This window comes from Streptopelia decaocto, assembly GCF_964273445.1.
Source record: "Streptopelia decaocto genome assembly, chromosome: 2".
NCBI classification, from domain to species: Eukaryota; Metazoa; Chordata; class Aves; order Columbiformes; family Columbidae; genus Streptopelia; species Streptopelia decaocto.
The window spans coordinates 6,280,475-6,299,583 of record NC_138655.1 but is presented as its reverse complement, the minus strand read 5'-3'; the positions used below and the strand labels follow the sequence as shown (position 1 = coordinate 6,299,583).

The 19,109-nt window shown below is 40.7% G+C and overlaps 1 protein-coding gene across 4 annotated transcripts in view; it reads right to left on the bottom strand.

Annotated features, from left to right (window-relative positions):
- Nucleotides 1-19,109, bottom strand: part of COL22A1 (collagen type XXII alpha 1 chain) — a 233,084-nt gene that overhangs the window by 80,384 nt on the left and 133,591 nt on the right. For all 4 annotated transcript variants that reach the window (XM_082043903.1, XM_082043901.1, XM_082043904.1 and 1 more), the window contains 6 exons: nt 13,941-13,994; nt 12,096-12,149; nt 10,330-10,365; nt 8,662-8,691; nt 7,718-7,771; nt 6,737-6,790 (listed from right to left, as the gene is read on the bottom strand). In XM_082043903.1, the coding sequence (XP_081900029.1) occupies nt 6,737-6,790; nt 7,718-7,771; nt 8,662-8,691; nt 10,330-10,365; nt 12,096-12,149; nt 13,941-13,994 (282 nt within the window). The remainder of the gene's footprint in view (nt 1-6,736; nt 6,791-7,717; nt 7,772-8,661; nt 8,692-10,329; nt 10,366-12,095; nt 12,150-13,940; nt 13,995-19,109) is intronic.

Sequence of the window (19,109 nt, the reverse complement as noted above, 5' to 3'; positions counted from 1 at the left end):
CAGCTATTTGAACAATAGCACAATTAAAAATGTGTGGTTTAGTTGAAATGGATATATTCACCTCACTGAAAATTACAGTTTCACTTTGGATTTAATCAACACCATAAACCCCTTTTTCCTTCTTTTTGTTAACTGCTTACATTTCTATATTTGCACTGCTGAACTTTGCAAGGGCAGGCAACGTTGTCTGAACATTTCAAACACCCATGACTACTGATAATATGAACACAACCATCCATTGGGAAGACCTTTGCCATACAGAAGATGAGAAACCAAGGGAAAATGTTGACTCCACTCTGCCAGAGGGGAAATTTTGAAAGGTATCATAGCTCAGGACTCTTTCTTACCTTGCTGTCCAACAGCCAGAATTGCCATATATTTTCATGGCATGGTTTTCCAGGGGGTTTGGCACAGGAACAGAGGTGAGTTTGGTACCAAGTGCATAGGAAGCATTCTTAATTGTGAAAGACTGCTAGCATCAATGCCAACTATTTCCTTTGTAAGCTAGATGGGGTGCTAGGACTACCCCTTTCAGCTCTGTCCTTCTAACTCTACATTACTAGAGGACCCAGAAGAAATCTAACACTTTTAATCAATGTTTGGACTCCCTGAAGGCATTAGAGCCTTTTACAATCTCCGTATGTATTAGACAATGACAATAAATTAAGAAGAAAATTAATTTGGAACAGGCTGCCCAGAGAGATTATGCAATCTCCTTCTCTATAGACATTCAAAACCCCCTGGACACATTCCTGTGCAATGTGCTCTGGTGAACCTGCTTTGGCAGGTAGATTGGACTAGATGATCTCAAGAGGTCCCTTCCAATCCCAACCATTCTGTGATCCTGTGATTCTGTGAAGTGAGAACCTCTCTCTAGCTTGAGGATGCAAACACCATCAGTGCTGGACAGCTAATCAGTGATCATGTGGGCTGTAATGACAAATAAAAATATGGGCTATGGGGACTTCTGGACATTGAGAGAAATTGTATGTTGGGACTGGCTCTTTCCAAAAAGTCTACAGAGTGTGCTGGGCAAACTCATTCTCCTCTGTTTCCTGGGTTATTTGCACATCTCTCCCTGAGCACACTAATCAACTTTCTCCTTCCCTTGGTGGTTCAAATCAAAGGGAGTTCACACACCAAGAAATAAGCATTCAAATAGTGTTGATTGCCCATTTCAAGTTGTGACTGGCCAGGACTGGAATATCATATGCAACAACCCACTTAGGAGAGAGTTTAGTCAAGAAGAGGAAAGTCAAATATATGTATTTCTGTCCCACCGTCAAACACACAAAGAAAAGCTCAGCAGACCTCCAGGTAGCTGACAAATTTATCTCCCCTGTGACAGCTAAAAGGGGAAAATCTTTCATGTATTAGCAAGTTCTTTTCTGGGTGGAGGGTGTGCCTTAAACCCAGTAGCCCTCAGTTTTAACAAGACCCTTTAGGCTCTATTGTAAAACGAAAGTGTAGCTTTTACTAAGAGTCACAGCCTTGTAATCTAGTTGTAAAGAGTCAAGAATGGTCTGTTAAGCTTTTTGTGCTGCTCTGACTTCAGGGATAAACGTTCAGGGGACCTGGACACATGAGCATGAAAACCTGCTGAAACATGACAGCTGAGTTCAAGATGCAGAAGACACCTCTTTGTAACTGCTGGAGCTGCATCTCGTCCTTGCACCTCCAACCTGACAGACCGCAACACCAAACTTCGCAATTAGATCTCAATAAAAAGGGTCTTGCAGTAAATTTTTTCTATGCTATCTGTTTCTACATCCAACTCACTCTCATTCACATAAATTATTTTGTGCATGAACTAACTTGAAAAAAGGGGAATTATTACTACTTATCTGTCTGACTAATGTACATTGGAGTTTCAATCATAGAGAATGACATTCATTAAAGGCTACTATTTAAAAAAAAATATTTTTCTTTTTTTTTTTTCCATATGAGAAAATTCTTACTATCCTATGAGACTCCTGATTTTTTTTTTTATTTGCACTGATTGTTCTTTGAGCATGGGAATATTTTGACAATGCCAATTTAGAAAGCCAAGCTGCAGTACAGTATATCAAATACAAAATGGATCTAGTTAGTTGATACCTCATGCCTATGTGGAAAATACTACTATAGGATAAATAGATGTTTTCTTTCAGTTTCCTTCTGAAATTTCGATCACTTAAATGAACTTGTATCATTTCAATAAGAGGTAAGTTCTTGAAGTACAGGTTATTTGGAGCATACTTCAGAAGAACTCTGTGTTTAGGCTGGATTACTCAAAGATCTGCATGCTTTCCAGAAGCAAGTCAGACATCCACACATTTTGTGTTTATCAAGTAAAAAATGTTGTGTTTATTTCCGAAAAATATTTCAGTAGATCAGGTGTCAAAAATCTTAAGAGGAGAATCAAGGCACTTCAATTCCTTTCAATTTCACAGAATAAAAAAGACAGAAAGAGGAAAAAAAAAAAAAAAAAGACAAAAAAAAAATCAGCAAAACCAAAACTAAGATGGAAAGAGACTCTCAGAGTTCTGTTTCTTTTTCAGGTAGTTTGAGTAAAATCAAAGACACAGTATTGTCTATCACTGAAAGGTCTTATAAGACAGATGGGAACAGCAAAGCTTCTTTCTTCCCACTGTGTGCTCTTGATATGAGGGTATCATTGTCAAAAAATAGATGTCAGGTTCCAGGAACTGAGAAGCAGCTGACTAATAAAATGAACAAAACCCATTTTCCTGTTTCAGGTTGGAATTGTTATCTCCTGCCCCAAGACAGGATCAAAGGGCGGATGTGAATTGTCAGAGGTGAGGCCTCACCAGTGCCAAGTACAGTGGAACAACCCCCTCTCTAGTCCTGCTGGCCACACTATTTCTGACACAAGCCAGGATGCTGGTGGCTTTTTTGGCCACCTGGGCACAGACTGGCTCATGTTCGGCCGCTGTCACCAACACCCCCAGGTCCTTTTCCCCCAGGCACTTTCCAGCCGCTCTTCCCCGAGCCTGTAGTGCTGCCTGGGGTTGTTGTGACCCAAGTGAGGACCCAGCACTTGGCCTTGTTCAACCTCAGACAATTGGCCTCAGCCCATCGATCCAGCTGGTCCAGATCCCTCTGTATGGCCTTCCTGCCCTCCAGCAGATCAACACTCCCACCCACCTTGGTGTCATCTGCAAACTTACTGAGGGCACACTCAATCACCTCATCCAGATCGTTGATAAGGACATTAAACAGAACTGGCCCCAATACTGAGCCCTGGTTCTTGATCTTAAGCAATCTGTAAGATGGTCTTAATACAAAGGCCAGAAGAAGCCTTAGGTCATCGGAAGCCCTGATGACAGGGCTTCTTAATGACACTTGATTACTCAGCCATACTTATACCGCACATTAGGAGAAGACTCTGCAACTGCTCCAAGAACAGTTGATATATACAGGCTTTCAGTAGCCATCTTAAGAAATGAAACTGACACTTTCTTTACTATAACACAAATTGTGATTCTATAAAGAATACGCCTTTTTATTGGCAACTGTAGCCCGTGTATTCTTTTATTTCTTCAGCAACAGCAGAAAAAGTGATTTGAGGCTAAAAGAATATAATGTTTCCTCTTTTCCTAGAAATCTTCCAAAAATAAATGACCCTTTACCTGTCAGACAAACTGTCACAAGGGTGTTTGGCACAATATGTCATCTTCTATGAAATCTACACACTGTGTAGGTGGCTGTTGTATCGTATTTCTAACACCAGCCTACATTGCCTCTGTCCTTGCACAGCTCAGGATCCTTCACTTCCAGCAGACTGTTATGAGACATTAATTCCTATATGAAATTGTTCCAAACACATCTTTACTCCATTAGTAGTTTGTGCCAGTTGCATTATGGCTAACTAAAGTACTGGAGGATTCTAAGAACTCCAACAAATGGTCATATCTGCAGTCCTGTGTTAGGACAGGGGCTCTGTGCATGTGCCAACTTCATTTACATCTTGGTTGAGGACTATAAAGCAAAACTGAGGTTGAATCACATTGCAAAACAGTAATCACTTTACATCAACCCCTTTGCAGTGCACTACTTGAGAAGGTCCTGAAATCAATCTTGCATTGAAATCTGTCCCTTACATTACAAGATATCAGTATAGTATAGTTATAAAGTACTTCAAGAACCAAATTTTCAGGAGATATAAGTTGTTGTAGCATCACGTCTAGAAACACCCTCTGCATAAAACAGCAGAGGAATTAGCCAAACAGATGGTTAGTGATATTCAGCTGTTCTGCACAGGTTTGCTAACAATACTGAAAAGTAGTCCCGAATTTGTCTCCAGCTATGCCTGGTTTTTCTGTTCTCACCACAGGGAAGAAGGCTACGTCTGTGCTAAATACAATGGGCCAGGGTTTCATGTGCAAAGAGCACAGAAGCTTGGGTTCATACAGCTAAAATCTCCTTTTCACAAAGGAAGAGAACCTTTGTAATCCAGCCTGCCGGGTACAGTCACCCTGCAGAGCAGGGTCATTTGTGACTGATGACTACTTGGCATGACCCAAAGGTGTGCTCAGTGATAGACAAACCCATGCTCACAACTGCTCTGGCTGTTTGGTTTGCTTGTACAACTTTACACACCTACCCCTATTTACAGGGAGAGCAGAAGGAAGAGATGTGCAGTTCTTCGAATAGAATCATAGAATAATTTAGGTTGGAAAAAGACCCTTAAGATCGAGTTCAACCATAAACCCAGCACTGTCAAGTCCACCACTAAACCATGTCCTTTGGTGCCATTTCTATATGTCTTTTAAATACCTCCAAGGATGGTCACTCAGCCCCTTCCCTAGGCAGCCTGTTCCAATGCCTGACAATCCTTTTAGTGAATATTTTTTTCCTAATACCCAATCAACAAGCCCAGTCTTACAAGAAGACAGGACTGGACCCACAATGACACTGAGGTATCATGACCACACTGATGTCCTGATCGCTGTTGGAGAGCCTTCTTCTTGTTCAGGGGTGTGCAAGAGGGCTCACCATATCTCTGAGTTGTGGCTTTAGAGCCTCCCCTCACTTCACATCCAGTCATTTAAACCCAGACTCAAACAAATATTTGAGGAGATTTCTGCTCTTGGCATTTTAACTTCTAAGTCTGTCTAGATAAATGCTTTCTGCCAACAAATTTACATAGAATGGTAATCAATGACTGGATTTATATTTGTGCTCTGTCAAGAATTGTACTAATGGTGAATCAGTAGTATCTGCTAATCTGTTGTCTCTCCCACATATGGGTTTTCCATGTAGATCCAGGACTTTGATTCATCTCTAGTATTCACTAATTGAATAATGGTCTTTAATTAAAAAAATATATCTATCCACCTAAGATGTCTGATGACTAATAAAGACCCTTAGGAGAAGAAATCTAACTAGCTAGACACAACAGAGTCTAGGGAAACTTTCAAAGACACTATGGATCAAATGACATATTTAATCAAATGATCATTAGCAGGAGCATTTTCTGTCGTGTTGCAGATCCTGACAGATCACTGTCCTTTCCCCAGTTAACACGCTCTATTAATCTTATACAAGAAACAATTTTTCACAGCAGGCTTTGGAAACAGGACAATTCAGAACTTGTTAACTCATAACTGAAGCACAGCACAGTTATTTGCTAAAGTGTTTAGGTGATATTTTCTGAGGACTGGAAAAGTACATGAAAGCAAGTAAATGCCCTTTTCAACTGTGGCATTAACACCAGACTGAATGTCGCATCCTCCGAAGGAGAAGATTCTTAAAAGTCATACTTACAGCTCAATTTAACAGCATGCAATTCAATGGAAAGTCTGTAGAAAACCACCAACCAAAGAATGCATTTCTTCCCTGTATTGTTCTCTGCCCACAACCTTCCCATGCCCACAAGTAGCTCTTGCACGCCCACTCTTTGACAGCACTGGTGTTGACTCAAGTGCAAAGCTTCCCATGCAACACCCACAATCTTATCTATGGATGAAGCTTGATTTATGGGTCAAGTCTCTGTGTCTACCTGAAAAAATAACCCATTAAACAGCAGTACTGAGACCAAAGTGGCTGCCTCCACAAAGGTTAAAGGGATCTCTCAGTCCCACCCTTATCTATTGCCTAGAGAAATGTTCTTCATACAAATGGGCTGAAGCAAGGAAAGGCAGATTCAGAGCATTCACATGGTGTGATGAGACCCACTGTGAAATTTACTTTTTATCGGTACTTGAATATTTCAAAACATAACTCTGAGTTGGAGAAAAAACAATATATATGTATTTTTTTTTTAACTAAAGTATCTAAGTTCCTGGTAGAGAATGGTATACCAGCTCCCATTTGTGCGAACTTCTGTTTGAGTACATTTCAAACAGATTAGAAAGTAATAAGCATTGCTAGTGTCTTCACATTTATCTGACTTCCAAGACAACAGCATTTCTCTGAACTTTCAACACCTCCATCTTACCAGTGGCTCTACACACTCAGAATCATAACAAGTGTCCTCTTGACAACAAGGAGGAGACACAAAGACAGGAGCACAAGTGACAAAAAGAAAACTTTCCTAGGGTCCCACAGGGCACTGCATAAAATAAAAGAGGTACTGAAAGTCCCTGGACCATAAAGAAGGACTAGAGAAAAGGACTGGGGCCTCCAGGATCCTTAAATAAGTAGAAAAGTATATGTAAAGTTGGTCAAGTCTTATTGAGCAAAGCTGTTCTCAGATTCTTGAGATTTACACTAAATAAAAACAGAAACTCACCCTTTGACCTGGTAAACCAGGGACTCCAGGTTTTCCTTCCAGACCAGGCTCTCCCTTTAAAAGTGAAAAGTTTTAGAAAGTTAACTGAGTAAGAAAAACAAATGAATTACATAACCACTCCCTAGCTGTATTGTGCTATCGTTACTGCACGGCTACCTAGACAACTCTTACCTGATAATTATGTTGTCCTGTGAGCAGAAAAGAATAAGAAAACAGGATAGAGAAAAGTGACAATGCCCTGATTAAACACAGAGCACATAACTATATTTAAATTATACAATTAAAACCAGATTTACCTAAGTGATGCACCTTCACAATGCCATCAGTTTTACAAAACCCAATCAACAATGAAACACAACAAACAATTCAGAAGTGAGAAAATGCAAAGTATTTGCAAATGAGGCAGCAATGACAGTCTGAACTGAGCTACCCTGCAGACCTGTGTTATAAAATATTACTGGAAGCAGCTAAATTAAGTCAGAAGTAAGAGTGCTGGCATGTCTAAATTGTTGCAAAAATTGTGTTGAAGCACAAACACACATACCTAACTCTTGCTTTTCATATACAAAATATTTTAGGCAGGACCCTGTGGCATGAAGCCAACTCCTTCTACAGAAAGGGTTTTCTGACCTTCATTATGTGATAGCTTTCAAGTTACTAGTGAGTGCCTCTCTGAGATGTGCTGAATGCCCATACAGCTCTTTAGGACATTAGAAATAGGAAAACAATCAGGTTCTTCATGACAACAGCCTTGAGGCAAAGTCTGTCTCTGTGTGATGACTGCCCATGTCCTGGATACTGCCTCCAGATGTTCAGAGCGGCCATCCACAGCAGGACACTTTCAGCAGTGAAGAAAACAGGAGCCTGGGGCCACTGTTTAAGATCTTAGTTCCTGAATAATGTACAAGATTTACATGTATTCCTCACACCAATCTGAGTTTCAGTTTCTGGCGTTTTCAAGCAGTTAGAGAAACAACTTACTGGAGGTCCAGGAAGTCCAGGTTGGCCTTGTGGTCCTCGTGGCCCAGGTTCTCCCTACAGAAATGGTTTTATTTTTTAAATGTTAAAGTATCTGTATGAAAAATTATATGAGCACATTACTCATATTGGCAATGTGCACAGGATCTATACTACCCCTTTCCTCATAGATCCCAAAGAACCAGTGTAGAGACCAGCTGGTTTTCTCCTTAATCCTTCAGCTACTTGAATTATTTGCACGCATCAGACTGCACACAGACTGATCCACCCACACTCAGTAGGCATTTATCCATTACTGGCTTTTTGTTTCTCAAAGGCACTAACTCTACCAAAGACAATGGGTTATCCTGGATATTCTAATAAAACATTAGGGATTGTGGTTTGGTGGTAGAGAAAAGCAATTCTTGCAAGAACAGCCTCCACTGGCATTTCCCCTGAGCCAGCACAGCTGTAAAGGGTTTTAAAGTATCAATTAGATGATGCATATAATTATATTAAATAACAGTTAAAAACAAATCATGCATCCACCAACACAAAATCAACATTTAAATACATTTTATCCATAGGTAGGATTAACAGATGGAAGCAACGGGTATCTTTCCCTTATTTAAGTGTCCAAGTTCAGAGACAAACTCAAATACAGTTTGACTTTCATATTAACACTTTCCTGGACCTAAAGAATTGCATAGCTGACACTGCAATTCATACTTTTCGTTCTTTCTGCGAATTCATATTAAATTCACTGCACCTGAAAAGGACATTGCCATTTTTCCGTTCTTATTTGCTTTAAAAAATGCGTCAAAATTAAGGTGGATAGAAGCATTGTCATGCCATCAAGAAACACGTTTTCCTATTTAGAGTATAGAAAACAAAGTCTAATCTAACAAGAAATTGAAATACATAAAAGTATCCTTGTAACGGAAGAATAGATATCGAATCTCTCTTACTTGCTCTCCTTTCAGGCCTTCAGTATGCACCTGCAATAGAAATGCAGAGTTATAAAGGAGAAAAAGAGGAAAGACAACAGAGGAGGTGCCAGGGGTGTGTTGGTCTCCCACACTATGTTTCTGTCCCCTCGCCATTCCCTGGAGCCAAGTGCTGCAGCTCCTCAAATCCTGCTGCAGCCTGGGGGATGCTTTCTACTTAAACAGCTCAGACTGACACAAGGTTTGCTCTCTCAGTTACCTAAGAAGTGATTTGTGTGGCTGTATGAACAGCGAGAACTTAATCAATTATCTCATGGGTATAAAAAAGTTAGTAAATCCCCTGGATCTTGTCTTATTTTAAATTACAAAGTCATACGGAATGAAGAAGACACCATATAAATAGCAGGCTGACTTTCAATATGTGCATGATTCAGACCTTTCTTCAGCTCCTCTATGCAAGACACCGTGGCTGTGAGTGACAACTGTCAGTCTTCTCAGCCTCTTCTCCACCCACCTTCTGGAACTTTAGGCTCATTTTCAGGTTTTATACATATTTTTCGAAATCTCTTGGCAACTACTGCCATGTCACTAATTTCACATTTAAGCAGGACAGTAAAAGGCTCTTTTCTCAGCCCTTTCTCTCCTTCCTTTGCTTTCTACCACATTCTGGGTAAGGAAATTGCCTGCTACCTTCCTCATGATGACCAGGGAGCTTCTCATACTTGTCTTTAGCACCGTGTCCTTCTTTGGCACAGTGCTACAGTTAAACGTTACTGCTGTCAGTGGTCTTTTGATGCTTTCCATTTCCAAGAGTGCTGTTTTCTAATTTTTATCCTATTTTTTGGAAAGTAAAAGGGATACTCCCAAAGTGCTTTGTTACCAGCCCCTGCAAAACTCAGTTCTAATCCTCTCCTCTGCATAACATTGAGGTAAATCTTCTTTTTCCATCCACTTGGAGAAGACTTCTTCATACAGAAAATACTAACCTCTGGATGGCCTTATGTCTCTGCTAGTGACACCTCTAGGGTCACTGAAGGAATTGCCGAAGGCAGAGGGATGCACAAAGGCATGTAAATCTAGTGCCACAGGAATTATGACCTCCCCTCTTCTGTCTTCTAGGTTTGCTTTTTTTATCATTGCTTTCCTGATTTCAGCCCATGAGCTCTTTGTTGTCTCATATTTCACCAGGACTTTTTCAGATATGATACAAGGAAAGATCATTTCCCCTCCTCAGAAACTGCCTTTCTCTTCCTCCCCTCCCAGCTCTCACATCCAGTCCATGACAAAGGCACCCAGCAACTCAATTCAATTCTGAACTTTCATGTGCTTTGATAACTTTCATCGGCTTTATTTTCAAAAGACCACTGGGCACTGACTCAACAACAGTCCTGTCATAGTATTGCTTTCTCTGATGCTCCTGAGGCAATGCTTTCATTGCCCCTTCACCTAATCTTCACATTCCAAAAGCTCCCACAATTGTGGCAGAGTATCTCTTTGCTGGAACCCATCACTCATCTTCTTCAAAAATCTTCACTGTCTTAAACTTCACTTTTAAAAAAACAAAAACAAAAACTAAAACACATTTAAGAACATTTCTCATTTAGCAAATTCCTCCCACCTACAGCTTTCACTTTCTCTTCTCATGCAATAATGCCTACAATGTTTGAGAAAGCTAAAAACAATTCTTACTAGAGAGCCAGGCAATCCTGGAAGTCCTGGTTCACCCTGCAGGGAAATGCAAAATAAATGAAAAAGCATAACACAGCACAGAGTACAACATAACACAATACATAGCATAAAACAAAACAAAAGCAAAACTTCGAACATGTTTTCCAGCTGCTGTTGTACATTCTTATTTTCAATACCATCCCATAATTAATAGATATTAACATATAATTCCAATTAACTCTGTTCTTTCTGCCTGCAGAAACTGGTTGTGTTCTGTTTCACTGTGATGCTACACATTGATTTTAATGACATTTAGTGACTTAGAGTGCACCACAACACTAAATTTGAGCTTCAAAAATCTCGTAACTGGCATACACGTACTAGACAAATAAACCTGTTTTATGCTCAGATCCATCTGCAGGATGGGTATTTAGGGGCCAAAATGCTTTTGTTTGTGAAAGAGCAAAAAATTTTTGGAAAAAGAAAAGGAAGTAAGAAATAGTACCTTTTCCCCCAAGTCATTTCATAGAGCAGAATCACGCTATAGTGTTTGCAGGACACTGAGATGCTACACCCTCAGTAGATGATTTATTGCTATCTAGACTACCAATTTATTCCAGTACATTTTTTTTTTCCAGCAGTGTCCACTATTTATTACGTTTTAAGACTAAGCCTTCAGAAGGTCTCTCCTTTACTTTAGATACAGACTAATGCAAAAATTATTATATAGCTTCCTTTCACAGTCTATTTATTCATTACTTATGAATAAAGGCCTCTGAATGACCCAACATATATCTTTCATGCTATTTACTCTTAAGGCAACTTTAATTACTATTTGTTATTTATTATAAAGAGAGGCAGAAGGACTGAAGAGACACACATCAGTTGCACTGAATGTAATGGAGTAAGGAGGTAAACATCTTGTGGGAGCACAAACAGTTCCATTTCAAAAGGAATCCATAGCTTCAGAGATATGGATGAAGTGATATGAACTGAAGACTGCTCTCTATTGTGCATGTGGTGGAGCAAAATGATCTTGTTGTTTATCACCACAGTGGATGTTCCCTGCTTGTAGGTGCTTCTGAACACTACCCCACTCCCCAGAAAAAGCTGTTGAATCTAAATGGGAAAGTAAGGGGAAATAGATTAGCTTCTGAATTCTGCATTCTTGGACAAGGCTCACTGCCTTATCTGGAGGAGAAAAGGAGAAAGAAAATCCAGAATTGGGCATGCCTTTCCACTTACGACAAAGAACTAGGTAGGAAATACTAAAACCACAATGTCATCTCTAGCAGAGTGATAAACATAAGGCTGCCCTGGAAACTCTAACAACTCCGTAAAATAATGAGTTCAAAATTGCTGCTGAGGGCAGTGAATAATTGTTTTGCAGGTAGGAGGGCTGAACTTGTTTCTTTGACACTTTCTGAACTGATATCTTCTGGGTCAGAAAACAGGCATCTACACAAACATACTGACACTTCTACTCACTTTCTAAAGTGATGAAGATTTCCTGAGCTGGACTATTTTCTACTCCTTCTACTCTCACTAAGAGGATTAAAGCAAGAGTAGAGGAGCTATAACCAGACCCAATTTACCTCTCACTTATATCTGTTTCAGACTGAAGAAATGTCAGAAAAAGAGAAACATCTAAATGCATATAAGCTTCACTTATACACAAATGAGAGAAATCTTAAGCCAATAGCACTGATATTTCCAGCACTGGGGGCCCAAGAAGGAATTAATAAATGTGTGTCCAAAACCCTCCCATGCATCCCATCCCAACTCACCTTTTCTCCTTTGGTCCCACTGGCACCTGGAGGGCCCGGGCTGCCAGCAGGGCCCTATTAAAGGTAGAATGGAGAGAAAAATCTTCGTTTTACATACTGCAGGTTATCAGTTGCAATTCCCCTTGACGCACAGGACAAACGCGAGGCTGCAGGTTTGGGTATGAGCAGCACTAAGAGTTACGTCCCATTGTACTGCATTAGGAGTTAATATGACACATAAGGCTGCTTTGGTCCTGCTGCATAGAGAGAAAAAGGAATAAGGATGGAGATGCCACAACAGCCACAATAACAGCAATCCAATTTCAGCTGGTTCAGAAGGATTGCAGTTCAGGGAGTACATCAGTGTCAAACACAAAATTTAGGATAAAATTCAGGCATGAGAATTTGCCCACTGCTAGGTGTCTAGACATGAAAAAGTCAAAAAAGCTTCAGAAAAACCCAACTTCTGTAATAGGGTGTCACTTGGAGAAATAGTTCCTTAGAAGTAGTAAACAATCAGCGTCCACCACGTCCCTCTGCAATTTCTCACTTCATCCACATTTACTGCAAGTATAAACCAGTCTTGTAAACAACGTAATGGGCATAGTGAACATAGTTCATTGTGATTCCAGTGCCGCATCTAGGGTTGGAAAATACTTCCATGTCAAAAGGATATCAATAAACACTAACTGGTCAAGTACTTCTCAGTATAGGGTGAACAGTGACTGAGGAACAGAGCAGAAAGAAAGCGATGATTAACTGTCAAATCCCCCATTGAGAAGCAAAAGAACCCTTAGTGGAATAATCTCTATCATCTCACAGAGAGGAAGGTGTAGATTTAACAAAGCTTAAGAATGCTAATGATATTATACCTTGACATCTCAATACAAAAGATATGTCCCGTATGGAAACAAAATACTTCCCAACAAAACCAAGTTGAAACTGTGGCTGCTAAAAGAGTGAGAGCAAGAGATCTGGGCAGCACGTGGCTGCTATGCTGGTAAAGCATGTTTAGGTCAGACCTCAGCAGCTGTTTTGTCTGTGTGAGCAGCAGGATCAACCACCTGAAGATGAACTATCCTAAGGTTTCAACATACAGCTCCTCCACCTCTGCAACTGCAAAAACGTGCCTCCAAATGATCATTTCCAGCAAAGGCAAGTGAATGGGATGCAGATGCAGCATGTTGGAGGCTTCAGGCTCAAGGGTGCAATGATTAGCTCCATGGCTTTTGGAAAATCACTTTTTAGCCTCTGCTTCTAATTCTGTCCTTTAATACTTAGACCAGAAGATCCTTGGCAGCAAAGGATGCCTCTTATTAGTTATCATACCCTAAGTAATGAAACCGTCTTGTGGGATCTACAGATAGCAGTTTCAGATAACATGTTATCTGTCTAATCAACGGAAACGTACTGATCTTTTAGACCATTTTCTGGTTTCATCCTGCTTTACAAATGTAAATAGTCCCAAGCCTTTCTTATTGAAAACAAACCAAATATATTAAATCCAGTTCTCCCCCTTTCATGTTGTGAGAGGGAAAAAGAAAAGTTTATAAAAATCAGACTTAAAGAACTGAATTTTTATGTGTTCTTCCTTATGTCTTTAATAAAAATTAAGACAAATATCTAACCTATCATCTTTAAAGGACTGGTGTTTCCTTTAAGTGTATACTGCATTACAATTCGATTCTAAAACCAAACAAAAGAGAAAACTGTGCCAACAAAGATTCTTAGAATAATGAGTACAAAAACTGCTGATGCAGGAGGACCCTGCTATGACTCAATAGCCACCCAAGTCAAGTCTCAGTTTGAATCATCTTCGACTTCTTCCAAAGAAAACATAGCAGTTGTTGAGTATGTGTAACTTACCTGCTTCCCCTCCACACCTGGCTTTCCAGGGAACCCATCTAGGCCTCGTTCTCCCTGGAGAAAGAAGAGAAAGAACCTCTATAACTCAAATCTCTGCTATTCAAGTCACCATTCTGCAAGAAATCTCCATGTCATCTGCTCCAAGAGTAAGGAATAAGGAGAGAAATTCAATCCAACGCAGTAGAGAAAATGGCTGAAGTCCCCACATCTGTACTACAACAAGTTTCTGGGAGTCTCCATCCAGTAACAAGGTAAAACAAATGCAATGAGTAGGAAACTTCCATTCTTTCCAACTTTGCTAACTGTTGGCACTTGTCTACCTACAAAACATAGCACCAAATACTTGGGATGTGAATTTAGACACAAGAAGTGGTTGTGAGCTAGCTTTCCATGTGGAAATCATTCCTCTATCTGCTGAGGTGCGTTCCTATAAACTGGACAATGTGCACCAGGGAAACATCAGCCTGAAGTAGCCTCTTACAAAAGCAATGAATCCACAATCCAACAACAGCTCATTTTTACCCAGTTAACAAAAACTTTTTTTATTTTTTACCTTTGCTTTCTGTAACCTGGAGGAACAAGTAATCCATTCCTATACGTCTTCAGAGTTAACAGTCTATAAAGTCCACAGGCAATCTAGTCCACTGCTTTTAATACCTGAAGATATGTTTTTTCTCTTGTACTGAAACCTGAATTTTTCTTGCTACATTTCAGACTAGTATGTCTTTCTATAACCCCCCACAGAGAACAGACTGGTCCCTTCACCTTTACAATGGGCTTTTATGTGTTTGAAGACTCACAAAACTTCCCCTTCACACTTCAATAGACTAAACAACCTCAATACTTTCAACTTTTTTTCATGTGCATCTTTTTCAGATCTTTGATCTTTTTTGTTGTTCTCATTTGTGCGCTGCCCAATTTTTGCACATCTTCACTGTAGCTAGGTACCTCAAGCTGGACACAGCTGAGGCTAACTTTGAGCAGAAAGAGTATTTTGTGGTTTAGAGAGTATTCTTCTGTATAAATCCCAGGATAATGTTGGCTTTACTGCAAACTCGCTCCTGCAAGACAGCTCCTGATTCAGTTGTTGCCAGTCTGTAGGAGTGTGCAATTTGTGTCTTACATATATTAAGCATTCTGCAGTTGCCTCTTCTCAGTGTCGTCCTCTGCTTTGTACTTCCACACTCAATGTTAAAATATTCCATACGTTTTAATCCAGGTCCTTCCATGACAGAGACGATGACCAAACCAATGACACACTCCTGCTGAACTTTACTTTTCTCATACAGATTGTGGCCATTGCTCATTTCAGCCTCTTTAGTTTAAAACTCTTTGAAATAGGGACTTTATTTTACTGTGTAAACACTGAAACCTCTGTAAAATGAAAGGCTGATTTTGTTTGGATCCTGCACACACAGCTGAATACAAATTACTAAATACACACACAGTGCCACTGTTAACATAAATGAGCATGAAAAAACAAATTCTACAAGTACAAGGAGTGACAGGAAAATATTAGTTTTACTCTATTTATTTAAATGTTTCAGACATTTCAATTCTGATTACTATCCCACAGGATCCCTGTTAGACCTCTGTTATTATCTGCAAACCCACACTTATGGCACTGGATTTAATTAGCTGCTTTTGAAAACTATATTGATTCAGCAAGTCAGAAATGGATTTGCAGATCAATTTATTTCTTGTCTCCCTTTAGGAAGTCAATCAGTCTTGTAATAAAAATAGCATTTTAAAACTATGCATCCCAGGAATGAAATTAGAGACCTGTACCCTACAAAAAGCAGCTGAAAACCAGCATCAGATGTTCAGATTTACTTGCTTTTGGGGTGATAGTTTCCACATTCATGGTTTCCTTTGCATTGACTGAGCTACGAGTATCCTGAATTTGACACTTTCAGTAAGCTACAGTCTGGTGGATTGTTGATAAAATGCACAGTGTATTCTCAGGAGAATTTTTAACATCCATACACTGCAGCAACAAGTACTTCACACATGTTGTTTTAGCTGGCAAAACAGAAAAGTGTCAATGTTCTTACTGCTAGTAATGGGGGCTAGGAGAGCCAAATGTACTATTTATACAAATATATACAATAAACTTGTTTGAAAACAACCCAAACAAATTGTGCTTTCCATTGTTTCTCCAGAAAACTCCGTCATTATATTTTTTTCTATTCTTTACAAAAAGACTAGGGAAAGGTTTGTTGTTGTTTTCCCAAAAGAAATTAAAAAAACACAATAAAAATTTCATTCCCAGATTTTCACTTCAAGACTCCCTTTCCATTCCCTCTGCTCTACTGGGTTTTCTTCTTTTAACCAGTGGAACAAAATGGTGAAGAGTTGTAAGCAACAGGGGGAAAACCTGATTCCACACAAATTTTAGTGCTGTTTTCTGACCTCTACCAGTTAGATAATGGCAAAATAAAGATATGATCTGCAAAATAAAGATGGTCTGCAGGGCTACAAAGATGCTGAGGGGTCTGGAGCGTCTTTCTTATGAGGAGAGACTGAGGGAGCTGGGTCTGTTCAGCCTGGAGAAGAGAAGCTGAGAGAGGATCTCATCAATGTTTATAAATATCTCCAGGGTGGGTGTCAAGAGGTTGGGACCACACTCTTCAGTGACGCCCAATGATAGGAAGAGGGGGCAACAGGCACAGACTGAAGCACAGGAGGTTCCATCTGAATATGAGGAGAAACTTCTTTCCTTTGAGGTGCCAGAGCCTGGAACAGGCTGCCCAGAGAGGTTGTGGAGTCTCCTTCTCTGAAGACATTCAAACCCACCTCGACACCTTCCTGTGTGATCTGCTCTGGTGAACCTGCTTTAGCAGGTGGGTTGGACTGGATGATCTCCAGAGGTCCCTTCCAACCCCAAACATTCTGTGAAACACACTGCACAGAGGGACCTGGCAGCAGCAGACCAGCACCTCAGCCTCCTTAGATGAGCTTTTCTCCAACACAACAGACATGGATCTATTGGATGGGTACATGTGTATGCAGCAAAAGTAATGCCCCATGTCATGCTGAACATGCTTAAATTAACATGCCAAGTATCACGTATGGCTTATGTTGGTACAGAAGTACATCAAACTTATCTCTGCAGAGTTTGCCCTGGGGTCTACAGTGAGCCTATTGGGTGCAAAAGGACACGACCCACCACTCACACTGTGCAGAGGCTGCCCTGAAGTGCTGATGTAATTGATAATACTGGATTTAGACACCTCACTATTTATATCTGGAGTTCTGGAATATAGAAGCAAGATGTATTAAGCCTTTTTACATACTAGGGTGTATATTCAATAGACTGATACACAGTACATGGGCTAGTGCTCTCATCTGGTATAATAAACACTTTTCTCCTCAGGCACAAAGAAACACAGGTTGTGTAGGTGTCAGTATTCAAGTTACAGACTAAAGAGCAGACAAGGAAATATTTGGCCCATTGAATTTACACCCACAGTTTTCACACTAGTAATGACTGGTAAAAGTTTGGATACTCTGAGACCAGCATGGAAAAAAACAAAGTACAATTGTTACAGCAGAGATCTGGCTGCTCCAGGAAATAAAAAAAAAAAAAAGAGGAGCTCTAATTGTGCATATCCTTCTAATCCTTCTAATGAAACAGAACCTAATTCACTTCTTCCCCACTTTAATCTTCCTCTAGCTTAGTCAGCTGCCTGCCCACACACAGCTCCAGCTTTGTCTCCCATCACGGTGATGTCAGAAAGATGGATTTTCTTCCAGGAGCCAAATATTCCAGCAGATTAGACAACTTCGCCTCCAGAAAAGCAGCAGAGGCACTGGCTAGACACAACACGCTGAGCCAGTCCTGCAAAAGGCTGAGGCAAAAGCATGAGGAAGATGAAGTATGATCCAGCCGTTTGCTCCTGCTGCAGCAGTGAGGACAGATAGGATGAAACATGGTCGTGGCTACTTCATCATAAAGAACAAAATGGACACAGGGAACAGACACCTTAGCACATGGTAAAGCAAAGCACAATATCTTAAACTGAGGGTTTGATCATTTTTTCATAGTAGCCTGGTGTAAATCTCTGGGTTTCTTCTCCAGAGGAGATGGAGAGTGAAAAATGGGAACAAGGTCGTGCTGCAAGCTAATAACTCCCTTCTTTGCACACACACAGCCAGATATCACTAAAGGTAATTTGAACACAGGCAAGGCTGCCAGATCAGCACCGAGATATTCCTGTCTCAGGACCAGCTTGAGAGCAAGACAGGACATTGCTAAGGGCTGAAAGCTGCCCAAAGCTAGCAAGAAAGGCCCTGCTGCCCGTTTTGTTCGCATGAGAAAAAGGGCAGCTCCTGTCAGACTGAGGGCCTGGTGACCCCCCATCTCCTGATGCTTGTCAGGGCAGGAGTGGACCAGCACCTGCTTCTCCTGGCAAGGAGAGCAAAATGCATTTTTTGAGGCATCTCTGTGGAGCCTTGAGCACTGTCTTGCAGGTCTGCAGCAGAAGCGCCTGCATGCATATCTGAGGTCTCTCCCAAGACAATGAACAAACTGAAATAATACTTGATGTCTGTCCAGTTCTCCTTTTAAATGTTTATTCCAGGTATAATAGGCACTTGGTCTTTTTGTTGAACCATAAACACGGTTCAAATCCCAGTGTCCTGTGCTCTGTAAAACAGCAATTCCCAGACAGGCAAGAGTAGAGAACTGGGCAGGAGAACCAGGTGGATGAAGCCTTTAACAGAGAAACTACATGGTACTCATTAAAAACAGAACTTATGGTGTTGGAGGAAGACAGACACATAGGAAGCTGGATCATCTGCGCAGCTGCAGTGAGAGGAGGAAATACTGGATGTAGATGCTGTCAGCAGCATTCAGTTGTCATTCACAACTCTCAGGGGGTGCACATAGTGTGGACACCCTGCTAGATCTCCCCAGTGGCACACCTTCACTCCATTCCTCCTCTCTCTCCGCCATCCCCAGCTACACACAGACAAGAAGTCCCTAAATGTGTGATTAGTAGACAGCAGAGATCCATAAAGCCCTCCTGCGCTCCCATGGGAGGTCATTCCCAGATAGCACTGGGACGTGCAGTGCGGTGAGGAAAATCCATCATCAATTACCCTCCAGAGCTGCTGGCCTGGAAGCCCACCCCACCTAAGGCAAATAACAGCCTGGCTTTTCCTAAC